We start from the raw sequence: 19,719 nt of genomic DNA, 5'->3' as shown, positions 1-19,719 counted from the left end.
AAATGAAAAAAAGTTTCAGGGTCGGCGGGAAAAAATAGGGTCGGTCGGGTTACCCTAGACCAACATATATCTTTGTTTGGCCTAAGCGCTAATGACGTGCACAAAATACAGTCGCATGGGCAACCTTTCTATTCATTTTGCCGTTATATGTAATTTTAGACAGTGTTCGTTTTTGTGTGTGTATGATTCATTCAAATTTTCGTTTTTATCTCTAAAAGTTGTTTGAGAATGTCTTGTTTGTTTATATCAAGCCTATCTGACATTATGTAGCCATTTTTAAATGCACGAAAGTGTAGCCAGTGAGAGTGAATGAATAAATGTGTGAATAGATAGATATGATTATCATATTATATATAATTATTGTATCAATGATTGAAAGGAGACAACGGGATAGTTGAATAAAATGTGTTGATATTTTGATCGTTTTTGGCTGTGAAAGGAATGAATCGCTCATGTTTGTACTGCTTTTACACATCGCCGCCCCCACACCCCCATCTTTCTAAACACTCCCCCACCCCACTCCAATGTGAAACCGTGCCTGTACCCTTACCCTATATTCTCTGCCCCTATCTCTCTAGGTGTGTGCGTGTGCATGTGCGTGAGATTTGCATATCCATTAAACCATTTTTTTATATTTTTTTTAATTTTTTTTACATGAGTAACCTATGGCAGCAGACAACTTGACCTATACGGCGTCTCCCTTCCACCATCTCAAGCAAACACACGCAGGCACGCACGCACGCACACATACACACACACACACACACACACCGGCACACGCGCACGCACGCATGCATACACACGAGCACAATAAACATTAAACTATACCAATCTGGGGCAGGAAACACCTTCACATACACGTCTCCCTTCCACTATGACACACACACACATACTAACACACATACACACACACACATACACACACACTAACACACACACAAACATACACACACACACGCAGCACACAGACACACACACACACACATGTATACACAAACACACACTTGACATACCGGCACACACACGCACACACACAACTTGACACTATCACAAACACACACATACGCTCTCTCTCTCACACACACACACACACACACGCACACACACACACACACACACACACATACACACACACACACAGGCAGCACCGGACACTGACGCTCACATGTAACACAAACACACACAGCCACACTTTATTTGGCAAACACACACTGACGAGGCGCACGAGCGCTCGACTGAGATCGCGCGGCACATGCACTCTCGCTCGCTCGCTCTCTGACAAAGATAAGTGTTGGCACACAGACAGACATACAACAAGACAAACAAACAGACGGACAGACACACATACTGACTGAGAGAGACACTCTTTCTCTCTCTCTCTCTCTCTCTCTCTCTCTCTCTCTCTCTCTCTCTCTCTCTCTCTCTCAGTCTTTCTCTCTTGTAAATAAAGAATTATCTTGTCATATCTTGTCTTATCTTTCTCACATTAATGCAAATAAACAACCGCCCCAAAGTCAATAGAAATGTAACAATAAAACGTGAAGCTAACAATGTTCAACCCAAATCCTTCTGCCTGTGGTTCTGACCTAAATCCGTGTGTGGCTGTCGACCCGTGACCCGCACCCGCACCCATGACCTGGATACATGCCGCTTTGCAAACGCTGACAGGATTGGTCAATTTTGCAAGGGGGTTTCCTCTGCTTGCCAATGCGCGACATCGTTATACAAAGCCATTGGCGGTCGTGTTTTTGCTACATCAGCTGTGAAATGTGTTGTGCATTATCGGTTGTTCTCTGGACTAGGAATGTTGACGGTTCAAGCTGAACGGAAAGCCCCCTTTGACCGTAACAGTGCATTTTTGGTCTACCGTCTTTCGTTCAATCCGTAATGATGACGGGTGTATTTCTGTGGTTAGTGCACGCACATTTGTTCGTCTTCGGAGCTGCGCAAGCAGATAGGAATCCCTCCATCAGCCCCCTACAAGTTCAACTCAAACAACTAAGCGACTGCAGCGTCCAACTTGGCAGCAGAGTGGACGATGTTATCAACTTGGAACCGCTCGCACGAAGAGATGGAGAGCCCAGGTAAGAGTTTTCACCACTGAATCTGTGTGGCATGAAAGTTTGATAAATCTTGCGTGACCTTTGCCCCCTGCCCTGGGTTTGCGTACGAAAATGCAATTTGATATCAAAGTGCGTTCCACTTCCACTTTCACTTACAGTTCTCAATGTCGGCTCTACTGGGGATTGATGGGGGCGCGTGGTGGTTGGGGCAGAGATGTGTAATACTAAAAGCAGATACATACAAAATTGAACGATTCAATCCTGCACAGCCCACAGGCGGAAGGTATCGTTCACTGGACCACTACTGTATTCAGACTAGTCTTTCTATGTAAGTAGTGGTCCAGTGAACGATACCTTCCGCCTGTGCACCGCCCCAAAACGGTCAAAGCAGTGTGGTAAACACACACTGACGAGTACATACATGTGTATAGTCTTGCCGAGGAGCAGGGGGAGAACGTTTTATTATTTTTGTTCAAGTAAAGTAAATCAAGGCAACATTCTGGATCTTTTACGCTGCAGGAACCACTGTTGGTCATCTTCTTCTTCTTCTTCCATTTAACGCCCAGGGTCAACATTCTGACTATTAGTGGCGCATTGAGACTTAATGCCGTGTGAGATGGAATTTTTGTAAAAACTTTTTTCCAAGTCCCACGGGTATTTGATGGACATTTTTATCTATGCCTATACAATTTTGCCAGGAAAGACCCTTTTGTCAATCGTGGGATCTTTAACGTGCACACCCCAATGTAGTGTACACGAAGGGACCTCGGTTTTTCGTCTCATCCGAAAGACTAGCACTTGAACCCACCACCTAGGTTAGGAAAGGGGGGAGAAAATTGCGGCCTGACCCAGGCCTGAACACCCAACCTCTCGCTTCCGAGTGCAAGTGCGTTACCACTCGGCCACCCAGTCCCGCAATATTCATAGGAGGAAAAGTTGTTCAGGACGAGTATTGATTAATTTTGATTGATGTAAAACGTGCTCAAACTGCATGGTCCTCAGCCAGACCAGGGACCTATATTAGCCCTGTATCTAGGTCTATGGCCAGACTAAACAGTCTCACAACAAGGTTCAACTGAGGATATTCACACTCTTACTCTTAGACAACCTTGTACTTACAGCTCAGTGCACACGTAGATGAGAGTAGATGATCTCATCTATGAGAACACGCGTCTAACCCAGCAGCTGCAGTAGCTATGACATGAGTAAAGACTTCCCTTGATTATTCTTGAGAAAAAAACCCCAGGGGGTTTATTGTTCAGCATGAAATAACAAAGACGAAGAAACTGTTGACACTCATGCATACGATGATACGTACAGTATGCTTGAGTGTGAAGTTTATTGTGCTTGTTAACTGTTACCATTGTTTTGTGTGTGTATGTTCCTGTGTGTTTCTTTGTGTGTGTGTGTGTGTGTGTTGACTCTCTCTGAGTCTCTCTCTCCTCTTACAGACTTTCTGTATGAGTGTGTTAATAGGTGCAGGCTATTTGTTTGTTTGTTCGTTCATGGGCTGAAACTCCCACGGCTTTTACGTGTATGACCGTTTTTACCCCGCCATTTAGGCAACCATACGCCGCTTTCGGAGGAAGCATGCTGGGTATTTTCGTGTTTCTATAACCCACCGAACTCTGGCATGGATTACAGGATCTTTTTCGTGCGCACTTGGTCTTGTGCTTGCGTTTACACACGAAGGGGGTTAAGTCACTAGCAGTTCTGCACATAAGTTGACCTGGAAGATCGGAAAAATCTTCACTCTTAACCCACCAGGCAGCAGCGACCGGGATTCGAACTCACGACCTCCCGATTAGGAGGCCGACGTCTTACCACTGCGCCACTGCGCCCGTCTGTGATCTTTTAAAACCTGGCTGTGTTTCCGGAGAACAAGAAATCTTCCAGATGCTGTAGCTTTTCAAAGATGTCCTCAGGTTTTAATAAGAGAAACAAAACTAAAGAGTTTGAGAGACACAGATGCACTTGAGTGAAGCTTTTGGTTGTGCACAAACATGGTGTTCAAAGGTTAAAAATAGTATGAGGCAGTGCAAGTGTCGGATCGGTACGGTAACACTTAACAGTAATAAACATGTAATTGTTATTTACAGAGCTCTTCATAACCCCGTTGACCCAAGTTCTGGGTAGATTTTGAGTGCACACAGGGTCACAAAGACTGAAAAAGTGTTTGCTGTTTTATAGAATTTTTTTTAAAAAACATACATATACGTGTACATGTATAATCATATTATTTGTGTAGTGTTGAAAATCAGCGATTAAAATTTTTGTTGATACATTATTACTTGTATCAGCTTGACAGGTAACTCACACACTTATTGGAATATATATGACTAGAATGAATACCCGCTTCGCCGGGTAGCCGGCTTCGCCGGGAAGAAGTACTTAGAGCCGTACGCCGGCTTCGCCGGGTCCGAACAATGGACCCGCCAAGCTTAGGTCCCTCCCAGATTCGTGGAATGGGAACAGCACGAAAATGATTCAGTGGCCATAATGCCATTCCTGACCATATCGAGTCCCATCCTTGTCGACGAATGTAACCGTGTTAATCACCTTTGGAGGCGAACTCCACTCAAACAGGACTGAGCAAGTTATGGCTTCTAAAAGGAAGGCCAGTACATAAATTTACACAAAAGCCGCCAGACCACATCACAAACAGAACTGAACAATGCACAGGTGTTGCTCACATAGAGAGACACACACACACACACACACACACAAAAACACAGAGAAGCCGTATCTATAGAGAGATAGATGACAGTGTATTTTTCGCGTGGCTATAAATTGATTCGACCTTTGCACTTTTACAGTGAGGATAATTTACGGGTCCAATTTACGTTCTGGACACTGCGTTGACCTTCTAAAAATAGTAACAGTAACAGAACGCCGGGAATATCCGAAGACGCTCCACTCACACTATAGTGCACCATTACGAAGGAAGGGAGGTAAACGCTGAAAACCTGGAGAATATGAGAAGATAAGGAAGAGTTACTTATAATGGTGAAATGAACACAAAAACCAAAATCGATTCAGCGCTGCGCGCTGAGAGCACGTGTTGAAATATCTCATCGATGATATTGTGTCCGGGGTGTAGCTGAATACGGTGTCCAAATTTGAAAAAGATCCACCGAGAACTTTGGCTTTGGTGTGTCGGTATGGGGGCCCGGGTAGCTGAGGTGGAACCAAAATCGGTTCAGCGCTGCGCGCTGAGAGCACGTGTTGAAATATCGACCAGGTTGTGTCCTGTACCGGGTCAACCTGAATATGCCCACCAAATTTGAAGCAGATCCATCGAGAACTTTGGCCGTGCATGGCGAATACACAAACAGACACACAGACACACACACAGACACAAGTCGTATATATATATAGATACTGCATGCACTAACTCGTGTGAACACTGCAAGGAATTTTGTACTGCTAATATCCCGCGAAAGCAGCGTATGCAGGCTGCCTGAATGGCGGGGTAGAAACGGTCGTGCATGTAAAAACCCACTAGTGCAAAAGCATGAGTGAACATGGGAGTTTCAGTACATAAAAGAAAAAGAAGTACTGCTAATATGACAAAATCACTGAGATCAAATTTGCTCTCAACATTTATTTTTACTTCCTCAATTCCTTTGGAAAATAGGGTCATGAAGAGATGCCTTGGATTGTTTAATGGATGTGGTTTCTGTGAAACAGCCTAAGGAGTCCGGTCAAATGTTGATCAGTTTGTCAATTGAATGCATGATTAAATCAAATATTTCCAGCCTTATTGTCTTGACTGTTGCAGGTTTGTGACGACGTTTGATTTCTTGGGCCAGCCATGGAATTACTCCTACAACCCATGCGTAGATTATGACGTACCTCGGGGCGACCCGCATTCAGGCTTTGGGGATGGATGCCATAACGTTGCCGTAAGTTGCATCACAAATGACTTTTTAGATTGTCCAAAACTGATATATTGTGCTGGGGGGGGGGGGGGGGGGGAGGGGAGGATTGTGAGGTCTCATGGGTTTGCCAATAATTGCAGCCAGACCTATCTGAAGTTGAAACAAAATGTTGGACTAACTAGAGTTGGGTGGAGAATGGAAAAGCGAGAAAAAATGGGAAAAGTCTGACAAATCTTTCTGCATTTGATGTTATCAACCCCAAATGTCATGCATGATAATTATTGAGTTTGTAGTTTCTAGCTTTTTTACCATCAAAACAGCAATTATTTTGGTTCTTGATGAGAAAATTCAAAAAAATTTTCACACAGGTGTTGGTCGATGATTCAATTGTGGAAACAAATGTTCTTTTTAGAAAATTAAAAAATTCAACAAAAAAAATGTCATTTCTGGTCTTATTTCTTTAAATGAGGAGCACATTAGTATAACATGTTTTGTACCAACCTTTTTTCTTTCTCCATTTTTCTTCATTTAGTGTAAAAAAAAACTTTCTTTGGATGATCACATTTTAGACGAAAGTACAAGCTTTTGTTAAACTAAAACAGTCAACGCGACTTGTTTGTTTTATGAGAGTCAACAAAACCTAGAAACTCATATGAGTGGTTTGAAGATGTGCTACAGATTGTAGAGTGTATGATGTAATAGATAGTAGAGTGTATTAATTCTCTGACTAAGTGACTAAGGCAAAACAAAAAATAGGTCTGTTTACGGTAACCCGACCGACCCTAGTTTATTCGCGCGACCCTAGACTTTTTTTTGGCATTTGGGGGGGGGGAAAAAAATCTTGTTTTTTTGGCAAAATAACGTAAAAATATGGTTTTTTGGAGAGAAAAAAAAAATCCCGACCTACCGACCCTATTTTTTTGGCCTATGTTACCGTAAACAGACCTATTTTTTTTGGGCCTAATTCCTGTGTGTGGCACAGTTAATTCTCCTTGAGAATATTTTGACACTGAAACAGGTTCCAGTGTTGATGGTGTGACTTTCACTCATGGTCTGGGCAATTGATTGAGGGGTGCAATATTGTCAGCCAAAGTTGAGTATACATGTACCCAGACCTGGGAACCCATATGATTTCGCCCTATTCTGTACGCATGGTTGTCTGGAGTACGGTCAGTGGAAAAAAAATATGATGAGAAAAATTCCCAGACTACTTTCTTCACAAGCGCATCCAGAAGCTGATCCAGTATTTTGAAACTTGGTTGCAGTTTTTGGCAATAAACAATGAAAGAAGCATTTCTTTAAATGTTTTGGTAAACTTAATTTACAATCAACGGTGCGAAGGATGTGTCTGAAGCATGTTTAAATCATCGATGTTCAAATGTTGTGTGGGGTACGCTAATTTTTGTGAAAATAAACCAAATTTGTTTGATATCACTCCAAGTGCAAAACAGGGGTTCCCAGGTCTGTGTACCAGAGCCTTCCACTGAGTTTGCAGCCTGTAAATCACCGCAAGTTGTAGACTCCACTCAGTAGATTTGCCCCATTCATGATTTGAAAGAACAGGCTGTTCATTGCCTGATGCAGACCATTTTTCAAATCACCATAGGTATCTGTCCAGGGTTTACTGGGGATAACACAGCATACCTAGACAGGTACAGCAGTACCGGCAACTCAGGCTCCTTTGTCAATCCCAGAAGTGAATTCATTTTATGTCGGAGAATTGAAGAAATTACATTTGCACTTTTTAAGGATTTTTGTCTCCAATATGAAAGGACTCGGGCGATGCCCCTAATTTCTGTTTTCGAGTTTGGTACAAATTTAGGAATGTGCTCTCTTTTAGAATACCAAGTGCTTCCTTTTCAGTGTACCGTACAATTAGTCTTACTTTGAAAATCGTTAGTGTATATGTAGTACTTTATATGGATCACTCAATCTTGATCACTGCACTTTTTACAAACAGGTTCCGCTGTTGACCATGTGATTCACTCGTGGGCTTTGCTACTTGAATGAGACAGTTTATAGTTGCTGTCTGAGCGAACGACGAAGAAGAAGAAGAATGAGACAGTTTTAACATGACACAGTTGAGCATGTCAACGTATTTAACAAATAGCAGTGTTTAAATTACAGCCTGATATCATCTGTACTGTACTGTAGCAAACAACTGTATAGACAGCCATTGAAAGAGCTTAGGCCAACAAAAACAAATAGTCTGTTTACGGTATCCCGACCGACCCTATTTTTTTCGCGCAACTAGACTTTTTTTGGCATTTGGGGGGAAAAAATAAATAAAGTCTTTGTTTTTTGGCAAAATAACTTAAAAATATGTTTAAAAAAAAACACACACAAATCCTACTGACCCTATGTTTTTGGCTTATGTTACCATAAACAGACTTTTTTTTTGTGCCTTATAGTGAGTTGGTTCCTGTTACTTTGTTACTAAGGCCTAAAAAAAAATAGGTGTGGTTACGGTAACCCGACCTACCCTATTTTTTGGGGCCGACCCTATAACTTTTTATTACATTTGTCAAAAAAATACCCAAAACAACAAGTAAACGAGTGCAGAAAACGCAATGAAAGCGAAAGCGCCCGAGTCGCACACTTATTTCCCTGTCAAGTAGGTTTAATTTGTACACATTAGAAAAAAAAGTTAAAAAAAAAAAAAGTGATTGCCTACCTTCCTACCCTATTTTTTTGGGCTATGTTACCGTAACCACACCTATTATTTTTTTTGGCCTAATGTTAGTTTGTTTTTAATGTAACTGATATGCTCAGTGTGTGTGTGTGTATGTATTGTATGTGACCCGCTCCAACAAAAGGATAACATTAACAAAGTCGCTGAGGCCGAACAGAGATACAGTACATGTAACAGCAATTAATTAACCTGAGCCGTGGCCAAAATTTTGGATTTTGAAATTTTTGCATTTCTGCACTCTACCAAATGTGTTTTATCTATTCTCTAGAGATCAATTTAAGATTCGCTTTGCAAATATAATTAAAAAGAAATGAGGTTTTGTTGCACTGCAGAAGTGAAACAAGCACCCCTTAACCCCCAAATCATTTTTTCTTTCTTCGCTTTTTGTGCTTGAAATCAAATTTCATTTTCATTTTTTGTGATGCATATTGAAAAAAGTTTACATCTAATCATTATCAGTTACTTTCAGGTTTAGGAGTTAAACTAAAAACTCTGTTGCTAGGGACTTTTTGCAAATTTACTCGTAAGGCTTTTCTCAAAATGGCCGCTGGAGTTTTACCAATCTTTAAATCGCTATATCTCATCAATGCTAAACAAAGGATGCTTGTAGAAAAGACCATCTGCAAGCTAGTTATGCAATCGGTTTCTTATCTGAAGCAATGGGCCATTCACTGGAAGATTCTTTGATCGAGCTGTTGAAAACCACTCGAAGAGTTCTTCGTTCAACTCATCATAGGTTGTTTTTCTTCTCTTAACACATTTTGCCGTCGATCTGGCACCGGAGTTCCACTGACTGAGAATTTGTGTTCGATCAGCTTTTATGTTGGAAATTTGAGTTTTTCCGCAATTCAGCTCATCAGCAACTTTTCGAACGGTCTTTATGACATCGACTCTCTCTTCTGAAGTCAAAATTTTTCGTTTTGGCATAATGAGACGAAGACGAAGGATGAGACGAAGATGCATCACAGTACAGAAAGTAGAAACCCGAAATGTTTGTGAGTTCACGGCATCGACCAATGAGCGTGCACCATACAAAAATCAACTTCTTTCAAGTGCTGTCATTGGCTTACAAAATAAGCTTCTTGCGCGTTCACATCGCCAGCGAGATTGTATTTGCAGAACCAAGATGGCGGACCAGCGTCTGCTAAAAGCTGTCTGCTTCAAGGGTTTGTCCGTTGTTGACAAGTAACGAACCCAATCGGGACCAAAAAAGGGTGTCCACGTCCGCGCCTTTGAGGTGTTCGCTCTTTTAAGGTGTTTTTGAGAGTAAAATACATCCGTCCTCACTTGAATTGTCCGTTATGCTAAGGTGTCCGCCGAAATAAGGGTCCGCTAGATGCAGGTTTTACTGTAGTCGTATTTTTAAATTCCGTGAGCACTTGTTTACACAACTCACACTGATCGTCACATTTCTCGGCAGTTTGATTTCATGACACACCCTCACACAGTCACACAGCAACCATGCCGAAGACGAAGCGACTTGCTTACGATGCAGAATACAAGTTGAAAGCGATCCAACTTGCTGACGGAAAAGGAAATCGGAAAGCAGCATTGGAGCTTGGGATAATGAATCCATGGTTCGAAAATGGAGAAAACAAAGGATGGAGCTTGGAGCTTGTGACCGGCATTTTCGATCTTTCGATTTTCATTCTTCGACCGTTTGTTACCGGTATACTTTTTCAATTTTGGTGCGCCCTATCGGCCCCCTGCGCCCAATGGGTGACTGGATTAAATTTTTGTTTAAAAAGAAGGGGATGCGCCTTATGCGCTGTAGCGCCTTGTAACCCGAAAAATACGGTAGTTTGTTCCTATTACTTCCACAGGCAGTTCTTTGTGTGTGTGTTTGTTTGTTTTTGAGTCACTTGAGAAAAAGTGACTCTATGTAATCGGTCAGTGTTAGTCTGTCCGGCCGGCCGGCCGGCCGTCCGGCCGGCCGTCCGGGGCCGGCCGTCCGTAGACACCACCTTAACGTTGGACTTTTCTCGGAAACTATCAAAGCGATCGGGCTCATATTTTGTTTAGTCGTGACCTCCAATGACCTCTACACTTTAACGATGGTTTCGTTGACCTTTGACCTTTTTCAAGGTCACAGGTCAGCGTCAAAGGAAAAATTAGACATTTTATATCTTTGACAAAGTTCATCGGATGTGATTGAAACTTTGTAGGATTATTCTTTACATCAAAGTATTTACATCTGTAGCCTTTTACGAACGTTATCAGAAAAACAAGGGAGATAACTAGCCTTTTCTGTTTGGCAACACACAACTTAACGTTGGGCTTTTCTCGGAAACTATAAAAGTGACCGGGCTCAAATTTTATGTGAACGTGACTCCCAGTGACCTCTACACTTTGACGTCTGCTTTGGTGACCTTTGACCTTTTTCAAGGTCACAGGTATGTCTTGAATTCTTCAGGTATGCATTGTGTTGTGAATAGCAATTTCTTCCTGTCCATCTGATGCCTCATATAATATTCAGAACTGCGAAAGTGACTCGATCGAGCGTTTGCTCTTCTTGTTAACTTTAGCTTTCAATCTGTGTACTGGGTAGTAGAGGTTACATGCCGAGTCTCAGTGATTATCAAAAATAATGGTCGAAGTTAGCGGATCATGAAAAATGCGAGCTTCAGCGAGCTTTTTCATGACCGCGAACTGAGACCATTATTTTTAATAATCACTGAGACGAGGTATGTGACCTCTTTATTCCTCCTTTCTTCAGTTATTCAAAGAAAAGAGGAATTTTTGTGCGAAAGTTTGATCGAATCCAAATCACTCAACCAGTCTACCTGCGCTGGCGATTGAATAATGCGCGGTTGTATAGTTCAGGGAAAATCAATCAATTCTGTTAACACTTCTTGTCAGTTTCCCTGTTTTGGACTAAAATCAAGTACACAGTTATGTTGTTATTCTGCTGTGCCGGTAAAGGCAGATAGTGTGTGTTCTGGTCATGTTTTGGTATCGCTTAGGATAATGTTCTTTCTTCGAATGGGACAAGCAGACAAACTTTTGCACCCGTGTTCCAACGTTAAAAACTGTATGAAGTTCCGTTTTCTGGGGCAAAATAGTGTATGAAACCGCTGTATGTTCTTTAAATTGATGCGATGTGTGCATTTGGTTGGGTGTGATCTGTTTATAAAATGAAATATTGTCGAAAACTAACCGTCGGATTGCAGTCTCTTGTCCAAGCAACTCAGTTCAGAAAATTTGGAAGTGGAACTACACTTGTCGTACGCGAGTTACTTGCCTTGGGAGTTTGCGTGCACTCATAAGAGATCTAAAGCGAGTTTCTCTGCACTGATCGTTAGATTTGGATTTAGAAAACAACCAAACTCATAGATTTTATATGGAGATTAATGTGTTCAAGCCTGTAGTTGCCAGTTTAAATGCAGTATGTTTGTATTGTTTGGTCTAGAGATGTATATTTCGTACATTGGAGCGTTCGGAACTTTTCAATCGCTAAAGTAGTTCCCTCAAAGTCTAACTCATCAACATGTGAGCTATCGAGGATTCAGGCCCGTTGTTGGGTAAGTGATTTTGGTTGTTGGGTAAGTTACCGAAAAATAACTCGCCCTACACCTTTACAGAGAGAAAGAAGCAGAGGGGGGAATAAATCTTTTTTTACGACCCTCAACTCCTCCCTCTGAAGGTCACCGTCTACCCAACCAACAGTCTGATGCAAACACTGTGGTGATGTTTATGATTTGGTTATGGTGTACAGACAGTGGAACCCCCCTTTTAAGACCCCCCAGTTTCAGGCTCCCTCCCTTTTAAGACCCCCCAGTTTAAGGCTCCCTCCCTTTTAAGACCCCCCAGATTAAGGCTCCCTCCCTTTTAAGACCCCCCAGTTTCAGACTCCCTCCCTTTTAAGACCCCCCAGTTTCAGGCTCCCTCCCTTTTAAGACCCCCCAGTTTCAGGCTCCCTCCCTTTTAAGACATTGCTTTCTTAGACTTTCTATTCATAACCTCTGTAAATTTACCCCAATTTTAAGACTGTCCCTCCTTTTTAAGACCTGATTTTCTCAGATATTTAGAGGTCTTACAAGGGGGGTTCCACTGTGTCACGTTCTGTCTGCAGAGTAGGGGTAGGTTACATGAAAGAAAAGACAGGTGAAGTTCTTTCAAGCAATTTGAAGGACCTAACTGCTAAATTTATTGCTGTTTTATTTGGCCAGAAAACTGTGGCTCAGTTATAGGGATTCTCTTATTAGGCCAAAAAAAAAAATAGGTGTGGTTACGGTAACATAGGCAAAAAAAATAGGGTAGGTAGGTTAGGCAATCACTTTTTTTTTTAAAACTTTTTTTTCTAATGTGTACAAATTAAACTTACTTGACAGGCGCTTTCGCTTTCATTGCGTTTTTTGCACTCGTTTTTTTTGTTTTTTTGTTGTTGTTGTTGACAAATGTAATAAAAAGTTATAGGATCGGCCCCTAAAAATAGGGTAGGTCGGGTTACCGTAACCACACCTATTTTTTTTTTAGGCCTTACAAGCACTTTCTTAGGCCAAAAAAAAAGGTCTGTTTACGGTAACATAGGCCAAAAAATAGGGTCGGTAGGTCGGGATTTTTTATTTCTTTTTTTTCTCTCCAAAAAACCATATTTTTACGTTATTTTGCAAAAATAAACAAGATTTTTTTTTTTTTTTCCCAAATGCCAAAAAAAAGTCTAGGGTCGCGCGAAAAAAATAGGGTCGGTCGGGTTACCGTAAACAGACTATTTTTTTTTTGGCCTTAGCCTAAAACATTTGATCTGAATGGCAGAAAGAAACTGTACATGTATACATGTATTTGTTGAGAGTTTGAGTTTTTATCAACATTTGTTTCATACTTTTTACATGTGAGACAATGACAAAAGGTGACGTTTTCATGTCAGTATGTCCCAAATGACATCACCAGTACATTTTTCATTCTATCTAATCTGTTTTCGTTCTATTTTTTCTAATAACATGCGTTAACAATTGATTGCCAACTGGAATGGAAGAGCACAAAAAGTGTAACTTGATATGTAGTTTCTCTAGAGGGGAAAACATCTTCCACTTTCATGTCAGTGTGTCCCATGCAACATACATTTGCCAAACAGCTATGTGTAAGTAGATTATTTGTTAATGATATAGAAAATACTGATCAACAATTAAAGTCAGTTTTCACATTCATTTTCTACCTATTTCTTATTTGTTTATTCTGTTGGCAATGGTGAAATGTCAGAAATCGTGTGTCATTCGGGACAGTAGACATGACACCTGACCTTTTGTCACTGTCTCATGTACACCTGAATGTTTTTTTAAATTGTATTTCTTTATTTCATCTTGAGTGAAGATTCTCATTGTTTCCTCAGGCATTACAATTTGAGTGAGCTAATAGTAAGAAAGAGCTGGTTGTCAATACCTTAAAATTGTTCCCTTTCAAAAGAATTAGCAAATCAACTGGTTGGGGTCTGATGCTGCATTTAAAGAGCAATCTCAATTGCATATTTTTTGTTATCAAAATCCAGCTTTAATGCGTGTGACTGCTTTTTGAACATAATTTTTGGGGGTTGATTCACTTTTCAAAATTGAAGGACTCAACACTAATTAATGAACAAAATAATGAACATTTGGGTCTAGTGCCATTGGCTTTTGGAGGTGCTGAAATTGTGTCATGTCAGAAAAATAGTATGAATAAAGAACATTGAACAGTGTTTGCATAATTGGTCAACTGTTTTAGCATTTAATTATTATACAGATGTTTCCATCACCATGACAGTGCTTGCCCGGATCTCTTCTGGCAGTTGATGCTTAGGCCCCCCAAAAAAGAGGTCTGTTTACGGTAACATAGGCCAAAAAAATAGGGTCGGTAGGTCGGGATTTTTTTTCTTTTTTTTCCAAAAAACCATGTTTTTACGTTATTTTGAAATTTTTTTTTTTCCCAAATGCCAAAAAAAGTCTAGGGTCGCGCGAAAAAAATAGGGTCGGTCGGGTTACCGTAAACAGACTTTTTTTGGGGGGGGGCCTTATGTTCCTGCTGCTGCATGATTGCACTTTGTGTAAGGTGTTACATTGTTCTGTTTTGTGTACAGGTTTGCAAGTATGCCGGCCAGAAAAATAAATTGTACCACTACAGCCTGGGTATTCATAGCTCGGTTAAGTTCAGAGTTGGACACGACAATGCTAACAAGACACCAACAGAGCTGGTGTACCAAGGAATCAAGTAAGTACATGTATACTGGTGTCCATGCTACAGGCTGAAAAACTCTTCTAGAATCTGGAGAAAATAAATGTTGAAATCAGGTACTCGCATTCAGTCTTCCCGAAGGAATTTTTTTCCAGCGAAAAGAAAAATCCTCAAAGAAAATAATTGAGGAGCGATGTTTTTGAGTTGGGATTTTGGAATGTTGGTTATAAGCAGTCCATTTTGGATTGCTCATGATAATGCTGTGATTATATCCCTTCCCCCCCCCCTAGTCAAATTGTTTCAAAGGACGTTAAACACCTGCAACCAACCAAGCTGTGTTTACAGGTCAATGCGGGCCAGAAGCACTGTGATTCAACTTGTGTGCGATGAGAAGAGACAGGGGAAAGACGAAGGACGCTTCACTATTACCAGTGATTCAGGAAAAGACTCCTTGGTAACAAGTTTGACATTTCTGTACGCATCTGGCATGGCAACTTATTATTTTAAAAGTCATCTTTTGTTGCAAAAGGTTAGGCCCCCCCCAAAAATAGTCTGTTTACGGTAACCCGACCGACCCTATTTTTTTCGCGCGACCCTAGACTTTTTTTTGGCATTTGGGGGAAGAAAAAAAAAATAACGTAAAAATATGGTTTTTTGGAGAGAAAAAAAATTAAATAAATCCCGACCTACCGACCCTATTTTTTTGGCCTATGTTACCGTAAACAGACCTATTTTTTTTTTGGCCTTACTAAATACTTTGTATATTCACATTATAACAGAGAGAGGGAGACAGACAGACAGAAATACACATCCACACACATCGCCGATGCACATAAAAAAAATTGTACTTTGCCCTGGAGTCACTAAGCTCAGAGTGAACAGGTTTTGTTTTATTTTCTTTCCCAAAGCAACTGAGGGAAATAGCTCAGTCGGTAGTGGCGCTGGCTTCAAAACCAGTTGTCGCTATCGATGTGGGTTCGATCCCCACGTTCGGTGAGGGATTTATTTTCCAGAGTCAACTTTGTGCAGATTTTCCTCGGTGGCCAAACTACCCCGTGTGAACGTATGCGCACGATAAAGAACCCAAGTTCACAGCGAAAGTCTCAGGGCTTGGAAACATGAATACACGCATGCAGGAAAAAAAATATGGGGAGCGCCGTATACTGTATGGCAACTCGCTTTCCCCAGGAAAGCAGCCCGAATTTCCACGAGGGTAACCTCACAGGACTAAATCAAATCTTATCCTTATCCTGATAGTTCTTTGATGGATTTCAGACAGCCGAGCTGCATCATCATTGCTGCTGCCCTGGAGCATGCCTGAGAGTGACCAATACTGCCCCTGATGGGGCCAAGGCTAACTTCACTGGAAGCACAGAGCCCCAAGGTAAAAACTCTCCAACATAGTCTTAATAGCTATGCCACAAGAAAATTTGAAATACAACTGACACAGTAGAAAATGATGTCACCTGATAGAACATTTGTGCCTGATAGCAAAACAGTTTATTTTTTGATAATCGGATAAGAACTTCCAGAGATATGAATGCTTAGAAGTCGGAACATTTTGTCAGATTTGGCCGCAGCTCCACCTTAACCTTAACACTTTCGCGACGGGAGGTGACTATATTAGTAATAGCGCTGCAACGCCCACGGACGGGAAGTGACTATTTTAGTATTAGACATACAAGGTACACGACTCGTGATTGCTTCCCGGTTTTTGAAGCTTGCAGTAAATTGAGTTGTTTCCCTTGACACACTTGGTGTGCCCTTCCGCCATATGTAAAATTAGTCTGGTTTGTGCGGTTTTTTCGAGAAAAAAAATGAATCGAAGGCGAGCCTTGTCACGGGAGGAGATTCTCCGGATGTTGGATCTTGAGGACCCTGTAGATCATGATTCCGACGTGTTGTTTTCGCCTCAAGAAAGCAATAATAGCAGTGATATTGAGGAAGAAACAGTCCCGTTGTTGCTGCTAGTATGAGTCGGCAAACTACACGTGTTAGGGTGGTACTGCATGAATCTTCGAATGTGTAGTTGCAAGGGGGGCGTGGCAGCACTGATAACAATGGATGGCTGGAGCCTAATCCTTTTGGAAATGTTCATAGGTGTACAGTTGGGACTTTGTTGTGAAAATGTGACTTATAATTATTCAATATGGATTACCTAGACATCATTTGGTGAGTGTTACAGTTTTGTTTCATTTGAGTCAGGATGCTGTGAGTGAATGCGGGATTTGCTTGTTTTTTTCTTTGTACTGTCTCCTTATTTCTGTGTAGAATTTTAACAATATTTCAGCTAATTCATAGGTTTTACACCTTGTTTGGTTATAAAATTATTTATAATACTTTCTGTTAAAAAATAACTTTTAAAAAAGCAGTGGAAAAGAAAACACACACAAAAAAACGTTAAAAAACACAAATTATCCCCCTTTCACCCCCCTTTGCTAAAACAAATCGCGTGACAAACTTATAAATAGCACGACTGAACTGGGCATCCATTTTTTAATTAGTACACAAAATTTGGTGGTGATTGGACTTAATTCAAGCTTGCTAGACAGATTTCTTTACAGTTACTGTTTTTTGGGAAGTTTCTTGGTGGCAAGCTTGGGCAGGCAGGACGTTAACACCGTGGCAATGCTAGTCACAATAGTGTTAAGGCGTTCCTTAATTGAGTCCGAAGTTGACTTCGGAAAGACTTTGCAAAGTCTTTTTACTGAAAACTGGGGCGGGGACATAGCTCAGTTGGTAGCGCGCTGGATTTGTATTCAGTTGGCCGCTGTCAGCGTGAGTTCAAACCCACGTTCGGCGGAAATTTATTTCTCAGAGTCAACTTTGTGTGCAGACTCTCTTCGGTGTCCGAACACCCCCCGTGTACACTACATTGGGGTGTGCACGTTAAAGATCCCACGATTGACAAAAGGGTCTTTCCTGGCAAAATTGCTTAGGCACAGTTAATAATTGTCTACCTATACCCGTGTGACTTGGAATAATAGGCCGTGAAAGGTAAATATGCGCCGAAATGGCTGCAATCTACTGGCCGTATAAAATTTCATCTCACACGGCATCATTGCAGAGCGCCTAGAACTGTACCCACGGAATATGCGCGATATAAGCGTCCTATTGATTGATTGATAGATTGATTGAAAACTCAGCGCTAAAGCTCAATGCGGCCAGCTTTGTGACGTATACCCCGTGAAGTCGATTTTGCCCAATTAAGGATGGGCTTTCCACTTACAGCTTCAGCACAGGGTTGGGAGAAAGATCGGTGGGTAGCAGCGCTGGCTTTGAAACTAGTTTATTAATATCGGTGTGCCCGGTTCAAATCCCGGCTTATACAAGCGATTTATTTCCAAGACTTCCTTTTTTTTTTAAACCTGCTTTTTTTCTTAAGATTATTGGAGGTATTGAAAGGGGGTTTCCCAGTATAAGCTACAGATTAGTTTTGTGTAAGTTTAGCATGAGATGTTGTGAGTTAATTATCAATCTCTGACCAGTTTTGCAAACATCATCTGTTTTGTTATGGTAGCAGAAGATGGTGAAAAGGAAGGGAAGAAGAAGGACGAAGGCCTGTTGCTGATCGTCATAGGATCGGTGGTGGCTTTGGTGATGTTGGTGGCTCTCATTGGCGGTCTGTGCTACATCAAAAGAACACACCTGCAGATCTACTCCAAGCTACCAGGTGAATGCTATTTTGAGGATATTGAAAGGTACAGTGATCTGATAAACAAAGGGAAGTAAATGCTCCAAATGCATTCATGTAATGGAGTAAGTGAGAGTTATCTGGGACCTGTCTGCTGGCACCTGAGAGAATAACATTGCATTAAAATGAACTAGCAACTTTCATCCTCTTTTTTTTATTTTTTTTTATCAATTTTTGTTGTTGAAGGTACAGTGGTCCATTTGATGAAAGAACATCCGTAGGACCAGCAAAATGTGTCTGTACATTGTAAGTGATGTTTTTCTTCATGTTAATGCGCCACCAATTTTTGTTTTTGTTTGCTTAACGCCCAGCCGACCACGAAGGGCCATATCAGGGCGGTGCTGCTTTGACATAACGTGCGCCACACACAAGACAGAAGTCGCAACACAGGCTTCATGTCTCACCCAGTCACATTATTCTGACACCGGACTGACCAGTCCTAGCACTAACCCCATAATGCCAGACGCCAGGCGGAGCAGCCACTAGATTGCCAATTTTAAAGTCTTAGGTATGACCCGGCCGGGGTTCGAACCCACGACCTCCCGATCACGGGGCGGACGCCTTACCACTAGGCCAACCGTGCCGGTTGCGCCACCAATGTCATGTCCCAGATTTGAGATACTAATAATAAATTAATAATAATAATAATAATACGAGAATTTATATCGCGCACATATCTCACCACAAGGCGACTCGAGGCGCACAGTACGAAATATGAGAGAACCCTGAAATGCAGCCGCTCTGCGCAGAAGAGACAGCACTCTATATTTCGGGGGAAGCATGCTGGGTATTTTCGTGTTTGTGTAACCCACCAAACTCTGACATGGATTACAGGATCTTTTCCGTGCGCACTTGGTCTTGTGCTTGCGTGTACACACGAAGGGGGTTAAGTCACTAGCAGGTCTGCACATAAGATGATTCGATTTGATTTGATTCAATTTGATTTGATTCGATTTGAAAGATAATTGACCAAGGGAGAACAGAAGATGTCCTTTATTTGGAGGAAGCTGACATTCCTCCGAAAACGGCGTATGGCTGCCTAAATGGCGGGGTAAAAAACGGTCATACACGTAAAATTCCACTCTTGCAAAAAAACCTCGAGTGTACATGGGAGTTTCAGCCCACGAACGCAGAAGAAGAAGGGGAAGCTGACATTGCAGGTACTTGTACCACTGTGCGTCTCTTCTCATGTAACCCATCATGATCATGCCAGCCGCCGCAGATTTGTCCAGGCCTGAATATGGG

The 19,719-nt window shown here is 41.6% G+C and overlaps 1 protein-coding gene across 2 annotated transcripts in view; it reads left to right on the top strand.

Annotated features, from left to right (window-relative positions):
* The first annotated feature begins 1,745 nt into the window (after positions 1-1,745).
* Positions 1,746-19,719, top strand: part of LOC138978091 (probable serine/threonine-protein kinase drkC) — a 30,090-nt gene continuing 12,116 nt past the window's right edge. The window contains exons 1-6 of one of the 2 annotated variants that reach the window (XM_070350728.1): positions 1,746-2,084; positions 5,845-5,968; positions 14,686-14,816; positions 15,126-15,234; positions 16,056-16,164; positions 18,304-18,453. In XM_070350728.1, the coding sequence (XP_070206829.1) occupies positions 1,888-2,084; positions 5,845-5,968; positions 14,686-14,816; positions 15,126-15,234; positions 16,056-16,164; positions 18,304-18,453 (820 nt within the window). In that variant the 5' untranslated portion in view covers positions 1,746-1,887. Of the gene's footprint in view, positions 2,085-5,844; positions 5,969-14,685; positions 14,817-15,125; positions 15,235-16,055; positions 16,165-18,300; positions 18,454-19,719 lie in introns of both variants that reach the window. The other variant, XM_070350727.1, reaches the window with a different exon arrangement.

This window comes from Littorina saxatilis, linkage group LG10 (genome assembly GCF_037325665.1).
Source record: "Littorina saxatilis isolate snail1 linkage group LG10, US_GU_Lsax_2.0, whole genome shotgun sequence".
Lineage (NCBI taxonomy): Eukaryota > Metazoa > Mollusca > Gastropoda > Littorinimorpha > Littorinidae > Littorina > Littorina saxatilis.
This window is presented reverse-complemented; position numbering and strand designations above follow the sequence as displayed.